Source organism: Streptopelia decaocto (assembly GCF_964273445.1).
Source record: "Streptopelia decaocto genome assembly, chromosome: Z".
NCBI classification, from domain to species: Eukaryota; Metazoa; Chordata; class Aves; order Columbiformes; family Columbidae; genus Streptopelia; species Streptopelia decaocto.
The window spans coordinates 18451964-18469014 of record NC_138657.1 but is presented as its reverse complement, the minus strand read 5'-3'; the positions used below and the strand labels follow the sequence as shown (position 1 = coordinate 18469014).

Sequence of the window (17051 nt, the reverse complement as noted above, 5' to 3'; positions counted from 1 at the left end):
GCTAGAATAGCTTAATTGAGATACTTTTATGTTAGACCACAGAGGCAAGGAAGACAATTTGATGATGCTGCCAGTGGATTGAAAAAAAAGGAGAAAAAATATTTACAACTTCTTAACTGCTGGAAAGAAAATAATGATGCCTAGGATAGTTTCTATGTCAACAGATGAAATACTGTTTGTCACTTGAGTCATTGCTGATTGTCAAGAAGTACTCTTCAGGAAAAGCAATAGGATTGACAAACATTATGGGACTAGTGATAAAGTTGTTAACTACTGTCAACTGCTGTTGTGCAACACTGTACAGACTGAGAAATAAGCTTTGGCTGTTTAGTGCTTCTCTGACTTCTTTTCTGACACATTTGAGTGGTTATGATTGCTGTGAGTCATGAAAGAGGCTCACAGCAATGGCAAAGAGCAAAATCTCTGCAAGTAGCTGAGGGTGTGATTTCAGGCACCTCAGGCTGGCACAAGTTTGCTGTGCTGCAGGAAAGAGCAGTTTCCATACTCTGTCTACACATCCTTTCATTTGCTTGTGGCATGTGCAAGTAGGATCAGAAAATTAAAATTGTAATAGGCAAGAAGAAGATTTACTGTCTCGCATATCAAATGAGATCATGTTATTCATTCCACAGCTGGACAATGGCAGTAGATGGAGTAAGAGGAAAAGAGGACAGACTTTTTTCAGCTTTCACCTGATCTTAGATTGTTTTATGCCAATCGAAAAAAGGCTCCCTATAGCGAGAGGAATTGCATGGAAAATTACTTATTTTTTCAATAAAATAAAAATTATTTAAAATTCTCCCTGCAACTATATTACTATTTACCTGGGACACAAAAAAATCGTGATTTCCAGTATTTCCTGTTTGCTTTCTCATTTTCATAAAAAGTAGAAACATTACATTGGGAACAGGGGGGAAATCTAATGAAAAAAAAATCTTTAACAGCAATATTTAACAGAATATTTTCTTTAAAGTTTACCTGAGTTTAGAAGGGAGAAGAGGGTTTTGGATGTAGCACACATTCCTTGATAAATATGATGTGCCCTGAAAACATCAATATGCTTTGACAGCATAGCACTGCAGTGCTAGCGATCAATTTGCTTTGTGGTGTTTTGGAGGATCAATAAATGAAGTATGCAGCATGGTCTAACTTCACTAAGCAGTTAATTATCTAATGTGGGAAAGAAAAAACAAGAGGAAAAGGATGAGGAAAGGGGAAATGGGAAGGGAAGGGAAGGGAAGGGAAGGGAAGGGAAGGGAAGGGAAGGGAAGGGAAGGGAAGGGAAGGGAAGGGAAGGGAAGGGAAGGGAAGGGAAGGGAAGGGAAGGGAAGGGAAGGGAAGGGAAGGGAAGGGAAGGGAAGGGAAGGGAAGGGAAGGGAAGGGAAGGGAAGGGAAGGGAAGGGAAGGGAAGGGAAGGGAAGGGAGACAAAGGTGAATTTTCTGAGCAAGATGCTGAGTTGAGGTTAGCATGAATGAAAAAGACGGATTTTTAGACTTCCCAATTTTGAAAAAAAAAAAAAAAGAAGAAGGACGGCTGCAAATAGCTAAAATTCAACATGATGAAGGCTCCAAAGCTTTCCATGCAGATGTACATGGCTATAATTTCAAGAAAATTGTGCAGGATGAACAAGATTGAAAGTACAAAGAACGAGCAATTTAATCCACTGCTGAAGTTTCTTTGAGCTCTTTGGCAGTAATCTTATGTTTTGCCGTGGCTCTGTTAACACTTAAGGCGACACATTGGTGACACCATGAAAGTCTGTGTAAGGGAGAGGGAGTGCAACTGGGAAAAGAATCAAGCATTCAGGTCACTTCCATGGGGTATTACGTACATCTCTGCCTGGCCTCACTCAGGTTGAAACATAAGAGAAGAAAGCATGTGGCGCTAGCACAATAAAGCCACAGAAATGAAAGGGCTCAGGATGGGATTTTCCACAAACTTACTTCTGCTCCCATAAAAGTTACTGTAATAATATTTAAAAGAAGAAAAGTGGAATGAGACCACTGGTGGATGTATTCTGAGATTTCCTACTAAATCAGTATTCTAATGTAATAATTATTAAATGATTAGATGAATCATTGAAGCATGAATTTTCATGCTTTTCTTCTCTTTATGAATTATTTCTTGCTCTTCCCTTATTGTCTTTTAATATTTTTTATTCCTTCCTGTAACTTTTGCTTTCTGCTCTTACCTGCCTGTCTAGAATGTAGCCACTTTGATTTTTACATTTACTCATATTTTTTTTTGCTTTTATTTCTGAAAATACTCACACAAATTCCTATTTTAATTCAGCTTGCTGCCTCCATTCCCCTGACTGATTTTGGTTTTGCCATAGTTCCTTTGATGCCTCTGTATTTTCCCATTGCCACCATTACTTTCATGCCATTTTTAAAGGCCAGACACTTCATTGAAATGCTACTTCTTATACTGAACAGTTAGCCAGTCTGCTGACTGTAGTTTTGTAGTGGGTAGAAACAGAAGGCATCAGTAAATTCATATGCTAAAAAGCATGATCTGGTGTCACTCAAGGGTAGCGAAAAAGCTTACAAAAACATAATTACTGTATGTTAAAAGTATGTCATCCTTTTATAGTTGGTTCTCAGGCAAAATAAGTACGACACTGATTTTCCTGTGTCTGTTTCTGTGTCTTTGCATACATTTGTATGCTACAAAGTGAAAGTAAGTTAAGAGCAAAACACTTGATGACTCTAGTCTGCTTGTGTTTTGTTTTGTTGCAGAAGTGTATGCAAGGTTGAGTTTTAGGTAATGAAATCAGCACACAGCAGTGTGAGCTTCTAATGTTTGGTAAACAGAAATACTAACTCATAAGAGCAACTAACAAAGTCAAGCCTTTGTGAGGAGGAAGGTAGAGACATTCATAGCTGCCCTCCTGTAGCACACACAATAATGTAGATAGAAACACCTGCTGAGTCCGATTTGCTGGCAACAGGATTCAGCTGGCAAAATTTGAAGTACCATTAATTAATTCACTCTCTGCAGGCCATTTGCATTCTGTAGCTGCAGAAATTCACTAAAGCACATTATCCAGCAAATGAATTATTTTTTGTTTGCTGTCTTTGTTTTCATCAATTACGATAATTGTGTCCTCTCTTCTGATCTGCAGTTTTGTATCTGCAATAATATACAAGCTAAAGTACAGTTGAAAACCAAATTGAAGTAGGAGTTACGCCAAATTCCCATAAAAACCAGGAAATGTTTCAAAGGTTATTGGACATCATGTTTAGGGACATAGGTTTTATTTAATATTCTACAACAGAAAAACCTTCAAACATTTAAAAAATGTGGGGCACCACAGTTTAATCTTGAGTGTACCTAGTCTGGACTTTTCCTTGAGAGGAAGCCTAGCTCAATCTGCTATCCATCTGGTACCCAAGGATTTTAAGATTGAGAATTTGGAGATAGCTTAAAGATATTTTTTTGCCTGAGTTGTAGCACATACTGAACATGCTATCCTGAGGGTATTTCTGGGGTTTCTTCTGTTGAAGTAATTTCAAGGGAAGCTTTGTCTTGAAGTTCAGGACAGGGCCTCCTCTCTGAACTACCAGGAGAAGAAACAAGTCAGTGACCAGCAACATTTCATTGCTTTGCTCTAAAAATAATTAATGAAAACCAGAGCTTAATCCTAAACTTAGGTAATGTCCTTCAGATACATTGTAGGTAGTTCAGATAAATTAAAAGAGTGCATTCCTGTCTGTATTCTCAAATGATTGCATATTTGTAACCTCTGTCAATTGCCTGCTTCAGCTTCCAGAGCTAAACTCAGCATGATCAACACCATGTCCAAAATTCGAGGCCAGGAAAAGGGACCAGGTTACCCTCAGGCTGAAGCCTTGCTGGCAGATGCCATGCTGAAGTTTGGCCGAGAACTTGGAGAAGAATGCAACTTTGGTAACTTGATTACTTCCCGTTGTATTGTAATGTAATAAAAATTGTAATAAAATTTAATATAACTTTCATTATTAAAGTGTTGTGCTCTTACAAAGGAAGAACTTCTGCAAGGATCATCAGAGTTCTGCTTCACCAGGCTTCTCCTTTAGGTTCAATCTAGGCCTGTTGAGTATCTTTTGCGGGTTTGGACTAAAGATTTTTTTATTGTGGATGAAAGTCTAATTGTTTCCATTTGGACCCATGGCATATAGGGTTTAGGCTCTCTCATAGATATTGTTACTGGGGATGTGTTAGGATGAAAGACCTACATATTCAGAAACTGTATTATTGTCTATGCATGTGTACAATAACACCTTTTTGTCCTCAGAATCCTTATAATAAAAGTTATTGTCTTCATTACAGGCCAGGAATAAAGGATAATAGATTTTTAATAGACTTTGTTGTTTTTTCTGACCAAATTCCACATTTTAAGGCACTAGTGAATACTCATGTCTAATCCGTCAACCACTCCTCCCTCCATGGTCCAAATGAGTTTACAGATGCCTGAGTTAGAAATTTTAAAATGAGACTTAAAATTGTGTTCTTCAACAATAGAGTTCTAACCAAAAGGGATCCTTTGTCTTCATGTCCAATTTGTGTGGGCTTCTCTGGTGCCATTTTTATATGGCGACACACAGGACCCTCAAATAGGACTGTGAAAAATCTGTTTCCTATCTGAATCTTCACAGGATGTTGTTTCTGGCATAAAGACATCTACAATGGGAATGGTACTTTCTTGTTTGTTTTATATAATTTACTGATTAGCTTGGCAGATGTAAGTTGATTTGTGCTAAAGACTACTGAATTGTTTTTTAATTGGTTGCCTCTCATTTGCTACATTTCAAACACATTTTTAAAGGGAAAATGAAGAACTAATAGAATTTAGTTTGCACAAATTGCTGTACATTCCCTGATGATTGCAGTAGCATGCGGCAGAATAGATATGGCAATTATTTTCACATTCTTTACTAATAGCCGCTATTATGGCTGTTTGTCTCTCTTCATCCATGTCTGCCAGGCTCTCTAGTTTTGCAGATCATTGCTGGCATCCCCTGCTTGGGAGTCAAAGCTCCGTCTGATTTTTTCAGATTTTGGGGTTTTCAGACCCTTTGTATTCCTTGAAATTGTGCTTAGTTTGCTTTGGTTTGGTTTTCCAACAACCCACCCCTCAAGCCAGGAGTGTATTTTTGAGCTTCTTGCTTTTGTTTTCATGAAGGTGAGGTAAACCGGAGTGGGAACTTTTGAGACCCTCAGGTTAATCTTGGAGGAAATCTCAGAAGGCAGATAATTCTTATTGAAGTTTATGAACTTGAGTAGGCGTATGCAGTCCATAGTTTCTTCAAGAAAATCTTTCATCAGAAAAAATTCTGTGAAATTTTAAAGAATTTTTACATTTGTTACTGTCAGCAGTCTCACAGGTAAAAATAGGGAGACCTAGACTTGCATTAGAGCTATTTTTGTATTCAGTCTAGAGTCTGTTGACAGCAGCACTACAGCAAATACAGATAATTATTTTCTAGCATGTTTGTTTCACCAGAGTGAGTAATGGTTGGACAACAAGGGCTGTGGAGGAGGGTGTCCTGACACAGCATAGATCCTCAGGTTCAGCTGTGTTACAAGGCATAAACTCTGGGGCTGCAGAAGTGCAAAATCCTTGTTGCCTTTTCACACAGTGTGTCATATTCTGTTTCTTTCCTAAACATGAGACTTGAAATGTTAACTGAAATTTCCATGACTCAGCTTCATTCTACAGTGATTTGGACCAAAGTTATGTGTGAGATAAACTGGACATCTTTTCTTTCAGGACCAGCACTTGCAGATGTGGGAGAAGCCATGAAGGAGCTTTCTGAGGTCAAGGATTCTTTAGACATGGAAGTGAAACAAAACTTCATTGACCCACTTCAGAATCTTCATGACAAAGATCTGAGAGAAATACAGGTATTGCCTTCAATCTGGCATTTAATAATGTCCAATCTGCAGACTCTGTATAAGTTCAAAATTTATGTTAGTTGTTTAGTTTTAAATGTTCTTTGAGATTCACAAATGAACTGGTCTTAGGCTCTTTTCGCTTGAGTTTTACTTTTCAATTCTGTCTCTCTTGTTGATGATTTAGAATGAGACAGCTCAAAATTCTAACATTTTTTGATGGTAGCATGTCAAGCTCATGCAAGCATGAACATAGCTCTCTAGCCTTACCATATGAAAGCTCATTTCACTAAAGAAATAAACGGCTGTTTAAATTTAATTTTCTAGTGTATGACATGTCAGTTGCCTATAGACTGGCATTACTCTTTTGTCTGTATGAAGACTGTGTCTGAAACATTCTCAGGAATTTAGAACACAAACACTGTTTGCTTGCATAATTACGTAATTAGTAATCCAAGAACCAGACAGCATTGACAGAGGAAAATCTGTTTGCCCACATACTGTGGACGTGACCTAACTCTATAATTGTGGAAGTAAATGTGCCTCCCAAATTCAGCAAGTGTTTGTCTTTATATATGAGTGTTCTTCTGAGCTCAGTAAGGCTTTCATATTGTTAAATTTATGTGGAAGAAAGATGTCTTAGGCGGTTGGATATAATTTGCAAAGTTGACAAATGTTATAACAGACAACAAATTGATGCTTCTGAGGGAAACTAAATACCTGAAGTATTCACGCTTATGCTGGTAGCATTAACTTTTTTCCAGCTTGATGTAGCATCTGCTAAACAGATTGACGTGAGTGTTACATCAGTTAACAAACTAAAAAATCTGTAATAAAAGATAACGTTAAGATCCTTTGGTGATCTGATGGAAACGATAAAAATATTTTCTGTGTTGTTTTGTTTATGAGAACTGTTATACAGGCAAAAAATGTACTAACTTGTGCTTTTAGTAGAGTTCTCTTAAATATCTAGGGAAAAACGGTGGTGTTCAGGTAATTCTGCATCAGAGTTAAAAGGCTAGAAACTCACTTGTCATTTATATGGGTGGCAATTGCAGTTATCCATTCAGTTTTTTAATGTTGAAGGTCTGTCATTCAGACAGCAGCACACCATGGCTTCTTAAATGATATGTAAAACCACCTACCTCATTTTTCTGTATTTCTCCTCTCTGGGGAAAGGTTGATATACAGCAAACAGCATATGCTTGCAAATGTACATGGACTACCTGATAGCAATGCAATATAAGGACAGTTGGGGAACATCCTTTATTCTGTGCCTGAGTTTGGGTTTTTCATTTTTAGCATCACCTAAAGAAAATGGAGGGTCGACGCCTGGATTTTGATTACAAAAAGAAAAGACAGGGCAAGCTCCCCGATGAAGAACTTCGCCAAGCTCTGGAGAAATTTGATGAATCAAAAGAAATTGCTGAGTCAAGCATGTTCAACCTTCTGGAGATGGATGTGAGTTATCCCTTCTTAATCTTGGAGCTGAATCTTAAAAAGGGAAAGATACTGGTTCAGCAGTGAAGGCAGTCTAAGGTAGTCTAAAACCTAAAAGACTCGTTAAATCCATGACACCACAGACTCCTGTCACTGTACAGTGGGGAAGCACTTGCCTCCTTGGTGATCTCAGTGAGATTCTCCGAAGCTAGAGTAATGTACAGCATGCACACTTAGGATTGATTTTATAGGTAACTAAGCTAAAGAACATAAAATCTTTGCAGCATCGTTGTGCTTACTAGTTGTATAGTGTTACTTACAAAACAAAACATCTTCCTTCTTAGAATTATGTAAAAGTAATCATGACTTTTACTTAGCTGTGGTATTAGGGTTTGAGTCAGGCTTTTGCTCACGTGTGTGGGCTTCTCAGAGGATTGGTAAAGACAGAGATGATGAACTCATAACCTCATGGTCTCTGCTGTAGACAGGTGCAATAGTGAATAGGAAAGCCCAAGTTAATGTGACTGCTCAAATCTGACTCTACATCATATTTGTTGCTCACAGACTGGTTTAGGATTGAACATCTATATTTTTTTAATATTCTATTTACAATTAATGTTGAAACTGTAAAATCAGGAGAGAAGAAAAAATTATCTCTTTTGGAGGGAAAAAAAAACATTTTAGCTGACGTCTGTCTTATAGATTTTGTGGTCAAAGAAAACTCGCTTTAAATATTCCCGTTGAAGTAAATTACTAGATTTGTCCAAAGTTTAAATACACACCTAATTTAATTCTTCATTTTGTTACCAGATTGCTGTAGAGGGGCCATAACAAACCTCAAAATATTTGCCTGATAGAAATTAAATATAGCTGTGCTGAAATTGGAGAAGTATAACAAGTTTGTAAATTCAGTCCTTGTGGTAACATCCAATGCCATACGGCTATAGAGTCCTGGCCTGCATTACACCATTGCAGCATTGTCTGTTATGGGAACTGCTAGCAATTGTATTGCCCACACAAGAGTTCTGAATGTTTATTCCCTCATGAAGTAGAATGCTATCTGCCTTCATTACAAATATTCTGCATCCAGGAGTATGTAGTGTCTTGTTTTGGTGTGCCTCACAGGACAGAGTACAACAGAAGCATGACCATAGTGCTGCTTCCTTCTTGTTTTGTGCCCCTCAAAGGCAGGATTGGAGAAGGTGTATTGTGCTCTCATTACAGTCTCATTTTTACTTTCGTAGTGGTTGCTGGATGAGGTAGGTCTGTAGGCTGCTGTTCATGCAAATCAGCCATGGAGACGATCAACGGACAAGAGTTGCTGTTACCATTCCAGATCAGGTCATAACCATACATGGTAATGAATAAAGATTTATATGTAACTTATGTACAAACTACAAAGATGAATGAAGTTTTTAGAGAGATAAGTAAAGCTGCCTTTGCATTGTCAGTTTGACAATGGTCTTTACTTGCTATTGCTGAGCTGCTAGTACTTGCCTAGGATCTGATGTTTTAATGTCAACCCTCAGATTGAACAAGTGAGCCAGCTTTCTGCTCTTGTGCAAGCCCAGCTGGAGTACCACAAGCAGGCCACACAGATCCTACAGCGAGTTACTTCTAAGCTGGAAGATAGGTAACACACTTTTTCTAAGTTTGTTGAATTGTTTTTTTGTTGGGTTTTTTTGTTTGGTTGGTTTTTGTTTTACAGAGGCAGAAAACCGAAGAGTGGAGTAATGCAATGCTGTTATCTTTTGCAACATGGTAGCTGTATTTTTATGAAAACAAGGTCCCTTTCAATTGCAAGTTGAGTTTTATGTGTTTTGGAGGGACTTCTGAGTATGGCTGAATGAGAACTGAGTTCAGGAATGCATCTCAGCTCAATAAAGCTGTTAAATGTGATTTAATTGCAAGCTTTTATAAACATTGGAAGTCAGTGGGACTTACAACTTCAGATTCCTTACCATTCCTCTATGTATTCACAAAGTAGTCTTTCTGAGATAAGATGTTAATGATTGCTAATGAAAAATAGTATCTTGTTACATTCTTATCTACCTGAGCCAGGTAGTGAGACCCCATCATTTGCCACCTTATTAATACTCCTTTTTTCCAGCTTATTATCAGATCAAACTTGATGCAAGACTTAACTGAGTTTACCTCTTCCATTCACTTTTCTGTAACTGTGAATTCTATCTTGGAATTGGTACAATATCTTTTTAACAGAATTTTAGAATTTTTAGTTTAGAATTTTTATTTCTATCAACACAAAACAGATTGTACCTCTTTGAAATGTGTGAAATAATGTTTGTAAAAGTTCATCAGCTTCCCACACACATCTTTCTTCAAGGAAACAACATGCAGGAAAGATTTCTTTAGTTTACGTGGTTCTGGAGTAATGCCCAAGAACAGATAATGCTCACATGCTGTGTAAAGGCAGCTTTTTTAATTGTAGATGATTCTTTGCTCTTTCCTGATGTCATTAGCATAGATCTAGCTTCTGGTACTGCTGGATCTGTTTATTTTCTTAGAGCGCACAGTCTGTAAGCTTCTTTCGTTGCGATTAGGAGCAGCACTTTTTCTGATAGTATGCTGCACAGCAAGCTGTTTCTGGATACACTTTGCAGTACTGTCTAAACAGCTAACAGAATGATTTTCAGCCCTTCAGAATGAATACTTCAGTTACTTTACAGAAGTATTAAAAAAACCTCAGGAGCAGTTGGGCTTTTCTGTAGTCCATAAGCTGCATCATAGAGTGAACATACGTACCTCTCTCTGCAACAGATTGCCTGTATCTGTTCAGATAATCCTTCGCCCCTTTGAAACTTCTGCTAAATGGTCCATATCTTTGCTTTAAGTTTCAGCTCTGAACGGTTTCAGCTTTTCAAGAGCCTTGCTTCAGACTGCTCTTCTAGATCTGCTGAAGTAAATCTTTTGCATAAACTGACTGTGCATCCCTAATTGTAAAAAGTCTGCTGGCTATATCATTCTTTGTCCAAACAACTGGACGCAAAGTCAAGTAACATAATATGCTCCTTCCAGGGATTAAGCCCGGATATAGAGCTATTACTATTTGAACTAGATATCTTTTGCCACTGTTGAAATGCAGGTGGCAAAGAATGCATGGGCCTGGATTTTGGGGTTTGTTTTTTTGACCATAGGGACCAGAAAATAAATAATGCTTTACTTTTAGGATGAGGAAATTTGTTACTGTTCACTCTCAGTGATGTCTACAGAACATACTGCCTGTTTTCTAGATGGTTTTTAAAAGACGTGAATGTAACTTGTTCATGCTGTCGTTTGGCATGGACAACACCCTCTAACTGCTAAGACTGTCCTATTTAAAACGTTACCCAAATAACTTTTTTAAAAAGATGAATTAGATAGCAAAACCCATGAAAAATTTTTTAAAATGCACTCAATTCTTTTTCTCTGTTCCCTTTAGATTAGTCTTCAAAACTTCCTTCAGGAACTGCAAGTGCAAGAATTTTCATTTTTCTTCTACACATTACCAGAAGGGATAAACTTCCTTAAAATGCCATGATTGGAGGAACTGGGACTTTAGAAACTTAGCAAACATTGGGAGACTTGCAATAAAATTAATAAAACCTGGAAGGTCAACAAAGGCTTTTCCTTTTAAACTCTCTTTTTCATCAAGCACCAGGAGGCTGCAGTTGTCAAGACAGGGTATCGTGACAGAGCAGCTGGGAAGCAGAAAGGGTTTCCTTGGAGATGTTTCTTAAGAAACATGGCTCATGCTGGGCTTTTGGGTAGTTTATAGCTAGTCACTAGAACTGTCACCTAGTTCATAATCTGTAAAAAATGGTGTTTATTTGATCGAAGTATGTAGCAGAACTTGCTTATTTCTTCAAAACTTTGCTGTTTTGAAAAAGTAACTTCTGTTAATGAAATACAGCAAAGCCTTTTTATTTATTTTTACAGGTTAATTGATTTATGTTTTTAATATGCTTATGCTTTCATTTATGGAGAAGAAAAGCAGTGATAGTGAGGAAAACCCTTGTTATCAGGGCCAAAACTGCTTAAGTTAGAAGCACATCTTTTCAAAAGATAAATCAAAATGTTCTGTCAACAGCAAGTCTAGGCAGTTGTTTTGCATATGCTCCTCTGATTCTGTCATCATCCCTTCCCTGGGTTTTACCATAGAATCTGAAAATGCACCCTTTCCCGGAAATTCTAGATTTCTCAATTAGAAGAATAAGTTGAAATGAATTATGTATAATATTTTTGTTTTGAGAGTCACGAAAACTGGAGTTGTGTACCTTTGTGAAACAAGTATTACAAATTAAAAATTAATTAAGTCTGCAACTGAAGTCAGTACATTCCCACACAGTCTCCTCACAAAATGACAAGAGTTGGCATCGAGCAATTGAACAGTTAAGGCTTGCCAGGGATGGAAGCAAAAATCTTGCTAAAAATGGGGATAGAGACATTTGCACAGCCCTTCTGTAAGCATTGCTGATCATGTAACAAGTTTTTCTCTGTTAAAAGCTCTTTGTTATTGTTAGACAAAAGCAAGACAGACAAAATTCTAGGTTCGTAGAGGGAAAGAAAAACTAACAACAACATGGTATAGTCACATCAGGTGAATCTTGGTGATTTAAACTAGTGTTGTAAACAAAAAATTACTCCAAATGCCAAAACTTGTTTAGTCTGGATGATTGGTGAATGGGAACTTCAGCTGTGGAAATAAAGCTGTTTGGTGCATCTCATCTGTTAACAAGAAACTAGCTCTTGACATTTAACTTAATGTTTCGACAGAATAAAAGAGGCTTCATCTCAGCCCAGGAGAGAATACCAGCCCAAGCCCCGAATGAGCCTGGATTTCACAACTGGTGACAATACTCAGCACAATGGAGGAATATCCCATGCCACCACACCCAAACCGTCAGGTAATGGCTGTAGCAGTGTGAGAAGCCAACTCTGTCTGAAGTTTTGGTGCACTGCAGAAGTTTTTCTGAGGATTAGTTCTTCCATAATGAGGGGAAACGAGAGTCAGGATAATGTAGGGGAGAACTGTTTGAACTGTTGTTTCTTTGTGAAGTGTTCACATCCCCAGACCAACAAACAGGGATGGATCATCCATTGCTTTAAATGTGTATTTGGGTCAAAGGATTTCTTTCCTTCCCACCACATCCTTATGTAAATCTCTTATATTCTTCCAGCTACAGGCAGCAACAGTATCTCCATTTGGCATTTGCAGCCGGGAATTGTCTTGTATAACCCTGCAAACTGCTACTAATCTCAGTATGCTAGTGAGGAGAGGGATGCAATGGAGCAGGATTGTGGCTTGAATCTTGTATGCTAAATTTTCCCTCATGCCACCAGTAATTTTCTTCTTCACCTCTTTTATGTAGTGTCATGAAAACTTGTCTGTGCTAAGGCAGTGCAGACTGATATTTCTGTCTCTTCAGCATTCGTGTTTTCCTCTTCAGGGAGCAGTATTTAGCATTTTGGGTTCTTTCTTTTGAAGTGTTAATAAGTTTCAGAGAAACATCTTCTTCTTTCACAATTATTAAATTTATGTTTGGCTTTCTTCATTCAAAGCTCCAGTCTTCTGTGTTCACTAGAGTTTATTTGCTAAGTCTTCTAAATTTCATCTGGTAGCAATAAGGATACCAAACATGCATTGTAGGGCTTGCTGATGCCAGCAAAACAGTCTTCATGACAATTAAAACAAAATACACTGTGAGCAATATGTACAGAGATGAAATAAGGTTTCTCTACAGAATTTAATAAATTTAATCTGGTATTTGAAAAAATTGCTCTTTTGACATCCATGGAAATAGAGTATTTTTATCCTGAAATAGCTTAAGTGTGGGCCTTCTAGCTATAGTGAGTTGTTGAAATTAATATGCAAAAAGTTTGAATCTGAACCTTATTCATCGTGACGCTGGTACACATGAAAAAGCTGAAATACGTGTGCTTGAAGTGCTTTATGGTGCAGTGACATGTGTTGGTTCATTCTGATCGCTGAAAGTGCATGAACTTTTACTGTGGAAAGTCAGGTAACAATATAAGATTCCTTACAATTTAGTGCTGCTAAATCCTAAATATTTTGACCAGTAATAATTTTGGTTTAATTAGGCTTGAAGCTATAGAGACTTCAGGGCAGGCAGGTGCAAAATATGGGGGATGGGAGGAATATTTGTTAATTTCATATAATGTATGAAAATCGAATGTAACTAATGACTTATGATAATATGCATTAGTTATTGCAAAAGGTTTATGGTCAGATATTTGTGAACTAGGATGCTAGAAAGCTTTCAATTTCAAACTTGTTCTGAGTCTATCCTGGTGGCCCTGCAATCAAGAGTTTTGTGGTAATGGGGAGAAAATGTCTTTGGAAACCTAATATTAAAATTCAGAGGATTAGGAGCATATACAGTGGTTTATAGTGCAGCTGTGCCAGTGCAGTTTCCAAATAAAGGACAAAAATACAGTTAGACCTTCACTGTTGTTTTAAGCTACCTCACACTACCTGTGTGAAGTAAATAGACAAAGCATCTCTGTGCCAGTAAAGCTGGAAATACATTGGGGATGTTGCTTAAATTTTTGTGTTTTGTAAACAGACAAAAATTAGATTCCAAGCTGATCATAGCCATGCTTTTAGGTGTGGGCTTGACTGTATCTTTGTTCTTGTAGGATTCTCAGACATTTACTAACAGCCACATATGAAAACTGAAGGCTGCCAAAAGTCGATAGCTGTCTTCTGATGAAGTTTAGCAGTCCAAATTTAGATGTTCTCAAAGAACTGTCATCAGCATATGAGTGATACCAGAAACAGCAAAATCTGTAGTAGGTACAACGGTAAAAAGGATGCTGTAACTGTTGAGATTTTTAAGCACTTGTTTCTTTGTGTTTCTTCTTCATAGGTGTTCACATGGATCAGCCATGCTGCCGAGCTCTGTATGACTTTGAACCAGAAAATGAAGGAGAGCTGGGATTTAAAGAGGGTGATATCATTACCCTTACTAACCAGATTGATGAAAACTGGTATGAGGGGATGCTTCATGGCCAGTCAGGTTTCTTCCCCATCAATTATGTCGATATTCTTGTTCCATTACCTAATTAGGATGGCTGATCCACCACCTCTGACCCAGATAGTTGTGTCAGTACCACTGCTTTCAAAATGCTGCTTCTTACACCTTACAAGTGCAAACTGCAGTGGTTAGAGTAATTGATTCCCACTGAGCATCTTTGGTTTACCTGTTGTCATACTGCATGGTGGTGATGCGTGGTATCTTCTGAGCCAGCGTAGTGTGCGTTAGTTTGTTGGCCATGCTGGTGGTAACCAGAGCCGTTACTGAGATGAAGATGGGAAGATGATGGCAAGCAAAGCAGGTAACTCAATGAAATAGCAGGAAGTGAAGGTGGTATGGAGAAGGTAATGCCTATCACCACTGTATTACTTTTCAGTCTTAGTTCTCTATAAAAAGAGGGAAAAGTTCTTGCCATTCCGTCTTTCCCTTCCTAATGATACAGTTCACACAGGTCTAACATCGACTAACCAGAATTGTATCTTCCAACCAAACTGGCTTGCTCTCATAGAGACAACGTAAATGTAGACCCTCTGGTTTCTTGGAAAGCAAACAACTGTATTGTGTGTCTTGCTGCTCTCTGCTCACTTTTATATACTTAGTTATTGTTAAAAAGGCTTATTTCCATCCAGAGGTAAACTGTAAACTGTAAAATGGGGATTGCTATAGTAAAACCTTGGACCACAAACGACCTGAATTTGCCCTTCAGGAACTTTGAGCATGCTCAACAAAATGCCAGTAAGAGGGCAAGATGGGGAATAAAACTGGCATTTGTTAACTGTTTCTTGTCAAGTCTTTGCACAAAATCATGCTGCTTAAGCACCAGATATCCTTTGTAAACTCATTCACTGAGGAATACAATAACCAACCAAACACAGCCCTTGCTTCATTTGTTTCTGTCTACCATGTGTTCTTCAAACATTATTTGTGCATATTCTGCCCTCAATGAGGACTAAATAAAACTTACCTTTTTCTGTTGAGCAATTAAAAGACATGTGGCTGTATATGCAAAATCATTTCCCATATGTTTAGTTGGTTCTTTTGTGTTCCTCCTTCCTGCACTTTGTGTGTACAGTGCTGTGCCTAGCTTCTTGGCATTCTTTTGGTAACAGTTGCAGAAGTTCTGTTAGTTTAGTTATCCAGAGTTCTATTTATCTAAATTGTACAGACTCTTTCAGAGGTTTAATGTGCTGCTTCGAATGTGCCACTTCCAATACTGGATTATGTGAAATGAAAACAATTCCCTACTGCTTAATGTATAAACTATATCATGGAAAGTATTGATATTTCAAATAAATGCTGAGACAATAACTACAAAAATGTTGTGAATTATTACTTTGTTGCTTTCAAATCTGTTATGCTAAATTCACCTAAGAAGAATTTTATTTCAGAAAGCATATTCCTCTTTTCTTGCAAATGTGAAAAATACTTTTTTGTCATTATCATATTGCTTCAGTCAGTTAAACCTCATACATTTAAATGGCCCACATAAACAAGATGAACTGGACACTGAGCACATTAAATTAATGTCATGATGACCAGCATGCAATCTTGTGGATACGGGTTGTTTCTCATTAAAGAATGCTGGAGTTCACAAACCCCCTAGAAAAGCTTAAAGACATGGTAACTTATCACAGAATCACAGAATGTCAGGGATTGGAAGAGACCTTGAAAGATCATCCAGTCCAATCTGCCTGCTGGAGCAGGAACACCTAGATGAGGCTACACAGGAATGTGTCGAGGCAGGTTTTGAATGTCTCCGGAGAAGGAGACTATAACTTTCTTATAATTTTGTTTCATATGACACAGCATTTTATTTAATTTTATAGTCTTTGTTGTACACATATGGTGGTGGGTTAGCTTTGGCAAGGAGCCAAACGCCCACCCAGCTGCTCACTCACTCCTTCTCCTTATTTGGAGAATAAGAAAGCTCATGGATTGAGGTGAAGACAAGGAAATTGCTTACTGGTCACTGTCACAAGCAGAACAGACCTGATTTGGAGAAAAGTAGTTTATTGCCAATTAAAGTAGATCTGTGTAGTGAGAAACAAAAAAAACATTGAAACAGAACTTTTCCTGCTTCATTTTCCTAACTCAAATTCACTTCTTCACCCCTGACTCCTCCCCACCAGCAGTGCAGGAGGATGTGGAATGGGAGGTTTATGGCCAGTCCATAACAGCTCCTCTCTGCTGCTCCTTCCTCCTCACGGTTCTCCCTTGTTCCAGCAGTGGGGGCATAGGCCACAGTGTATCTGCTGATGTGTCATGGGCTGCCTCTTTCTCACCCTTCTTTGGCCGTGGTGTTCGTCTGCTCTTTCTCACTCTTTTATTTTTCCCTTCGTTCTCTCTGCCCAGTGTGCTTTGCCCTTTCTTAAGCACGTTTTCTTTGAGGCACCACCATCTCGCTTGAAGGGCTCAGCCGTGTCCTGCAGTGGGTGCAGTGGAGCTGGCTGGAACCAGCCATGTCCAACACGAGGCAGATCCACCCGCTCGTAGAAGCTGCCCTGCAGCCCTCACTGCCAGCACCTTGTCACATAACCCCATAGGCCTGCCTAAGGGATGTCCCTGCATGTGTTGACAGAGACTCTTGACAGAGTAGAGCAAGACAGTCGCTGACAGAGATGGAGACTCATTCAAGCTTCAGTTCAAAGTCAGGCTGGACGGGGCTCTGAGCAACCTTATCT

General features: G+C 38.3%; 1 protein-coding gene across 2 annotated transcripts in view; it reads left to right on the top strand.

Moving 5' to 3' along the window:
* Window positions 1–15676, top strand: part of SH3GL2 (SH3 domain containing GRB2 like 2, endophilin A1) — a 96104-nt gene extending 80428 nt beyond the window's left edge. For both annotated transcript variants that reach the window (XM_082075487.1, XM_082075488.1), the window contains exons 4-9: window positions 3767–3910; window positions 5754–5887; window positions 7178–7336; window positions 8845–8948; window positions 12089–12219; window positions 14203–15676. In XM_082075487.1, coding sequence (XP_081931613.1) covers window positions 3767–3910; window positions 5754–5887; window positions 7178–7336; window positions 8845–8948; window positions 12089–12219; window positions 14203–14402 — 872 coding nt within the window. In that variant the 3' untranslated portion in view covers window positions 14403–15676. The remainder of the gene's footprint in view (window positions 1–3766; window positions 3911–5753; window positions 5888–7177; window positions 7337–8844; window positions 8949–12088; window positions 12220–14202) is intronic.
* Window positions 15677–17051: the final 1375 nt, after the last annotated feature.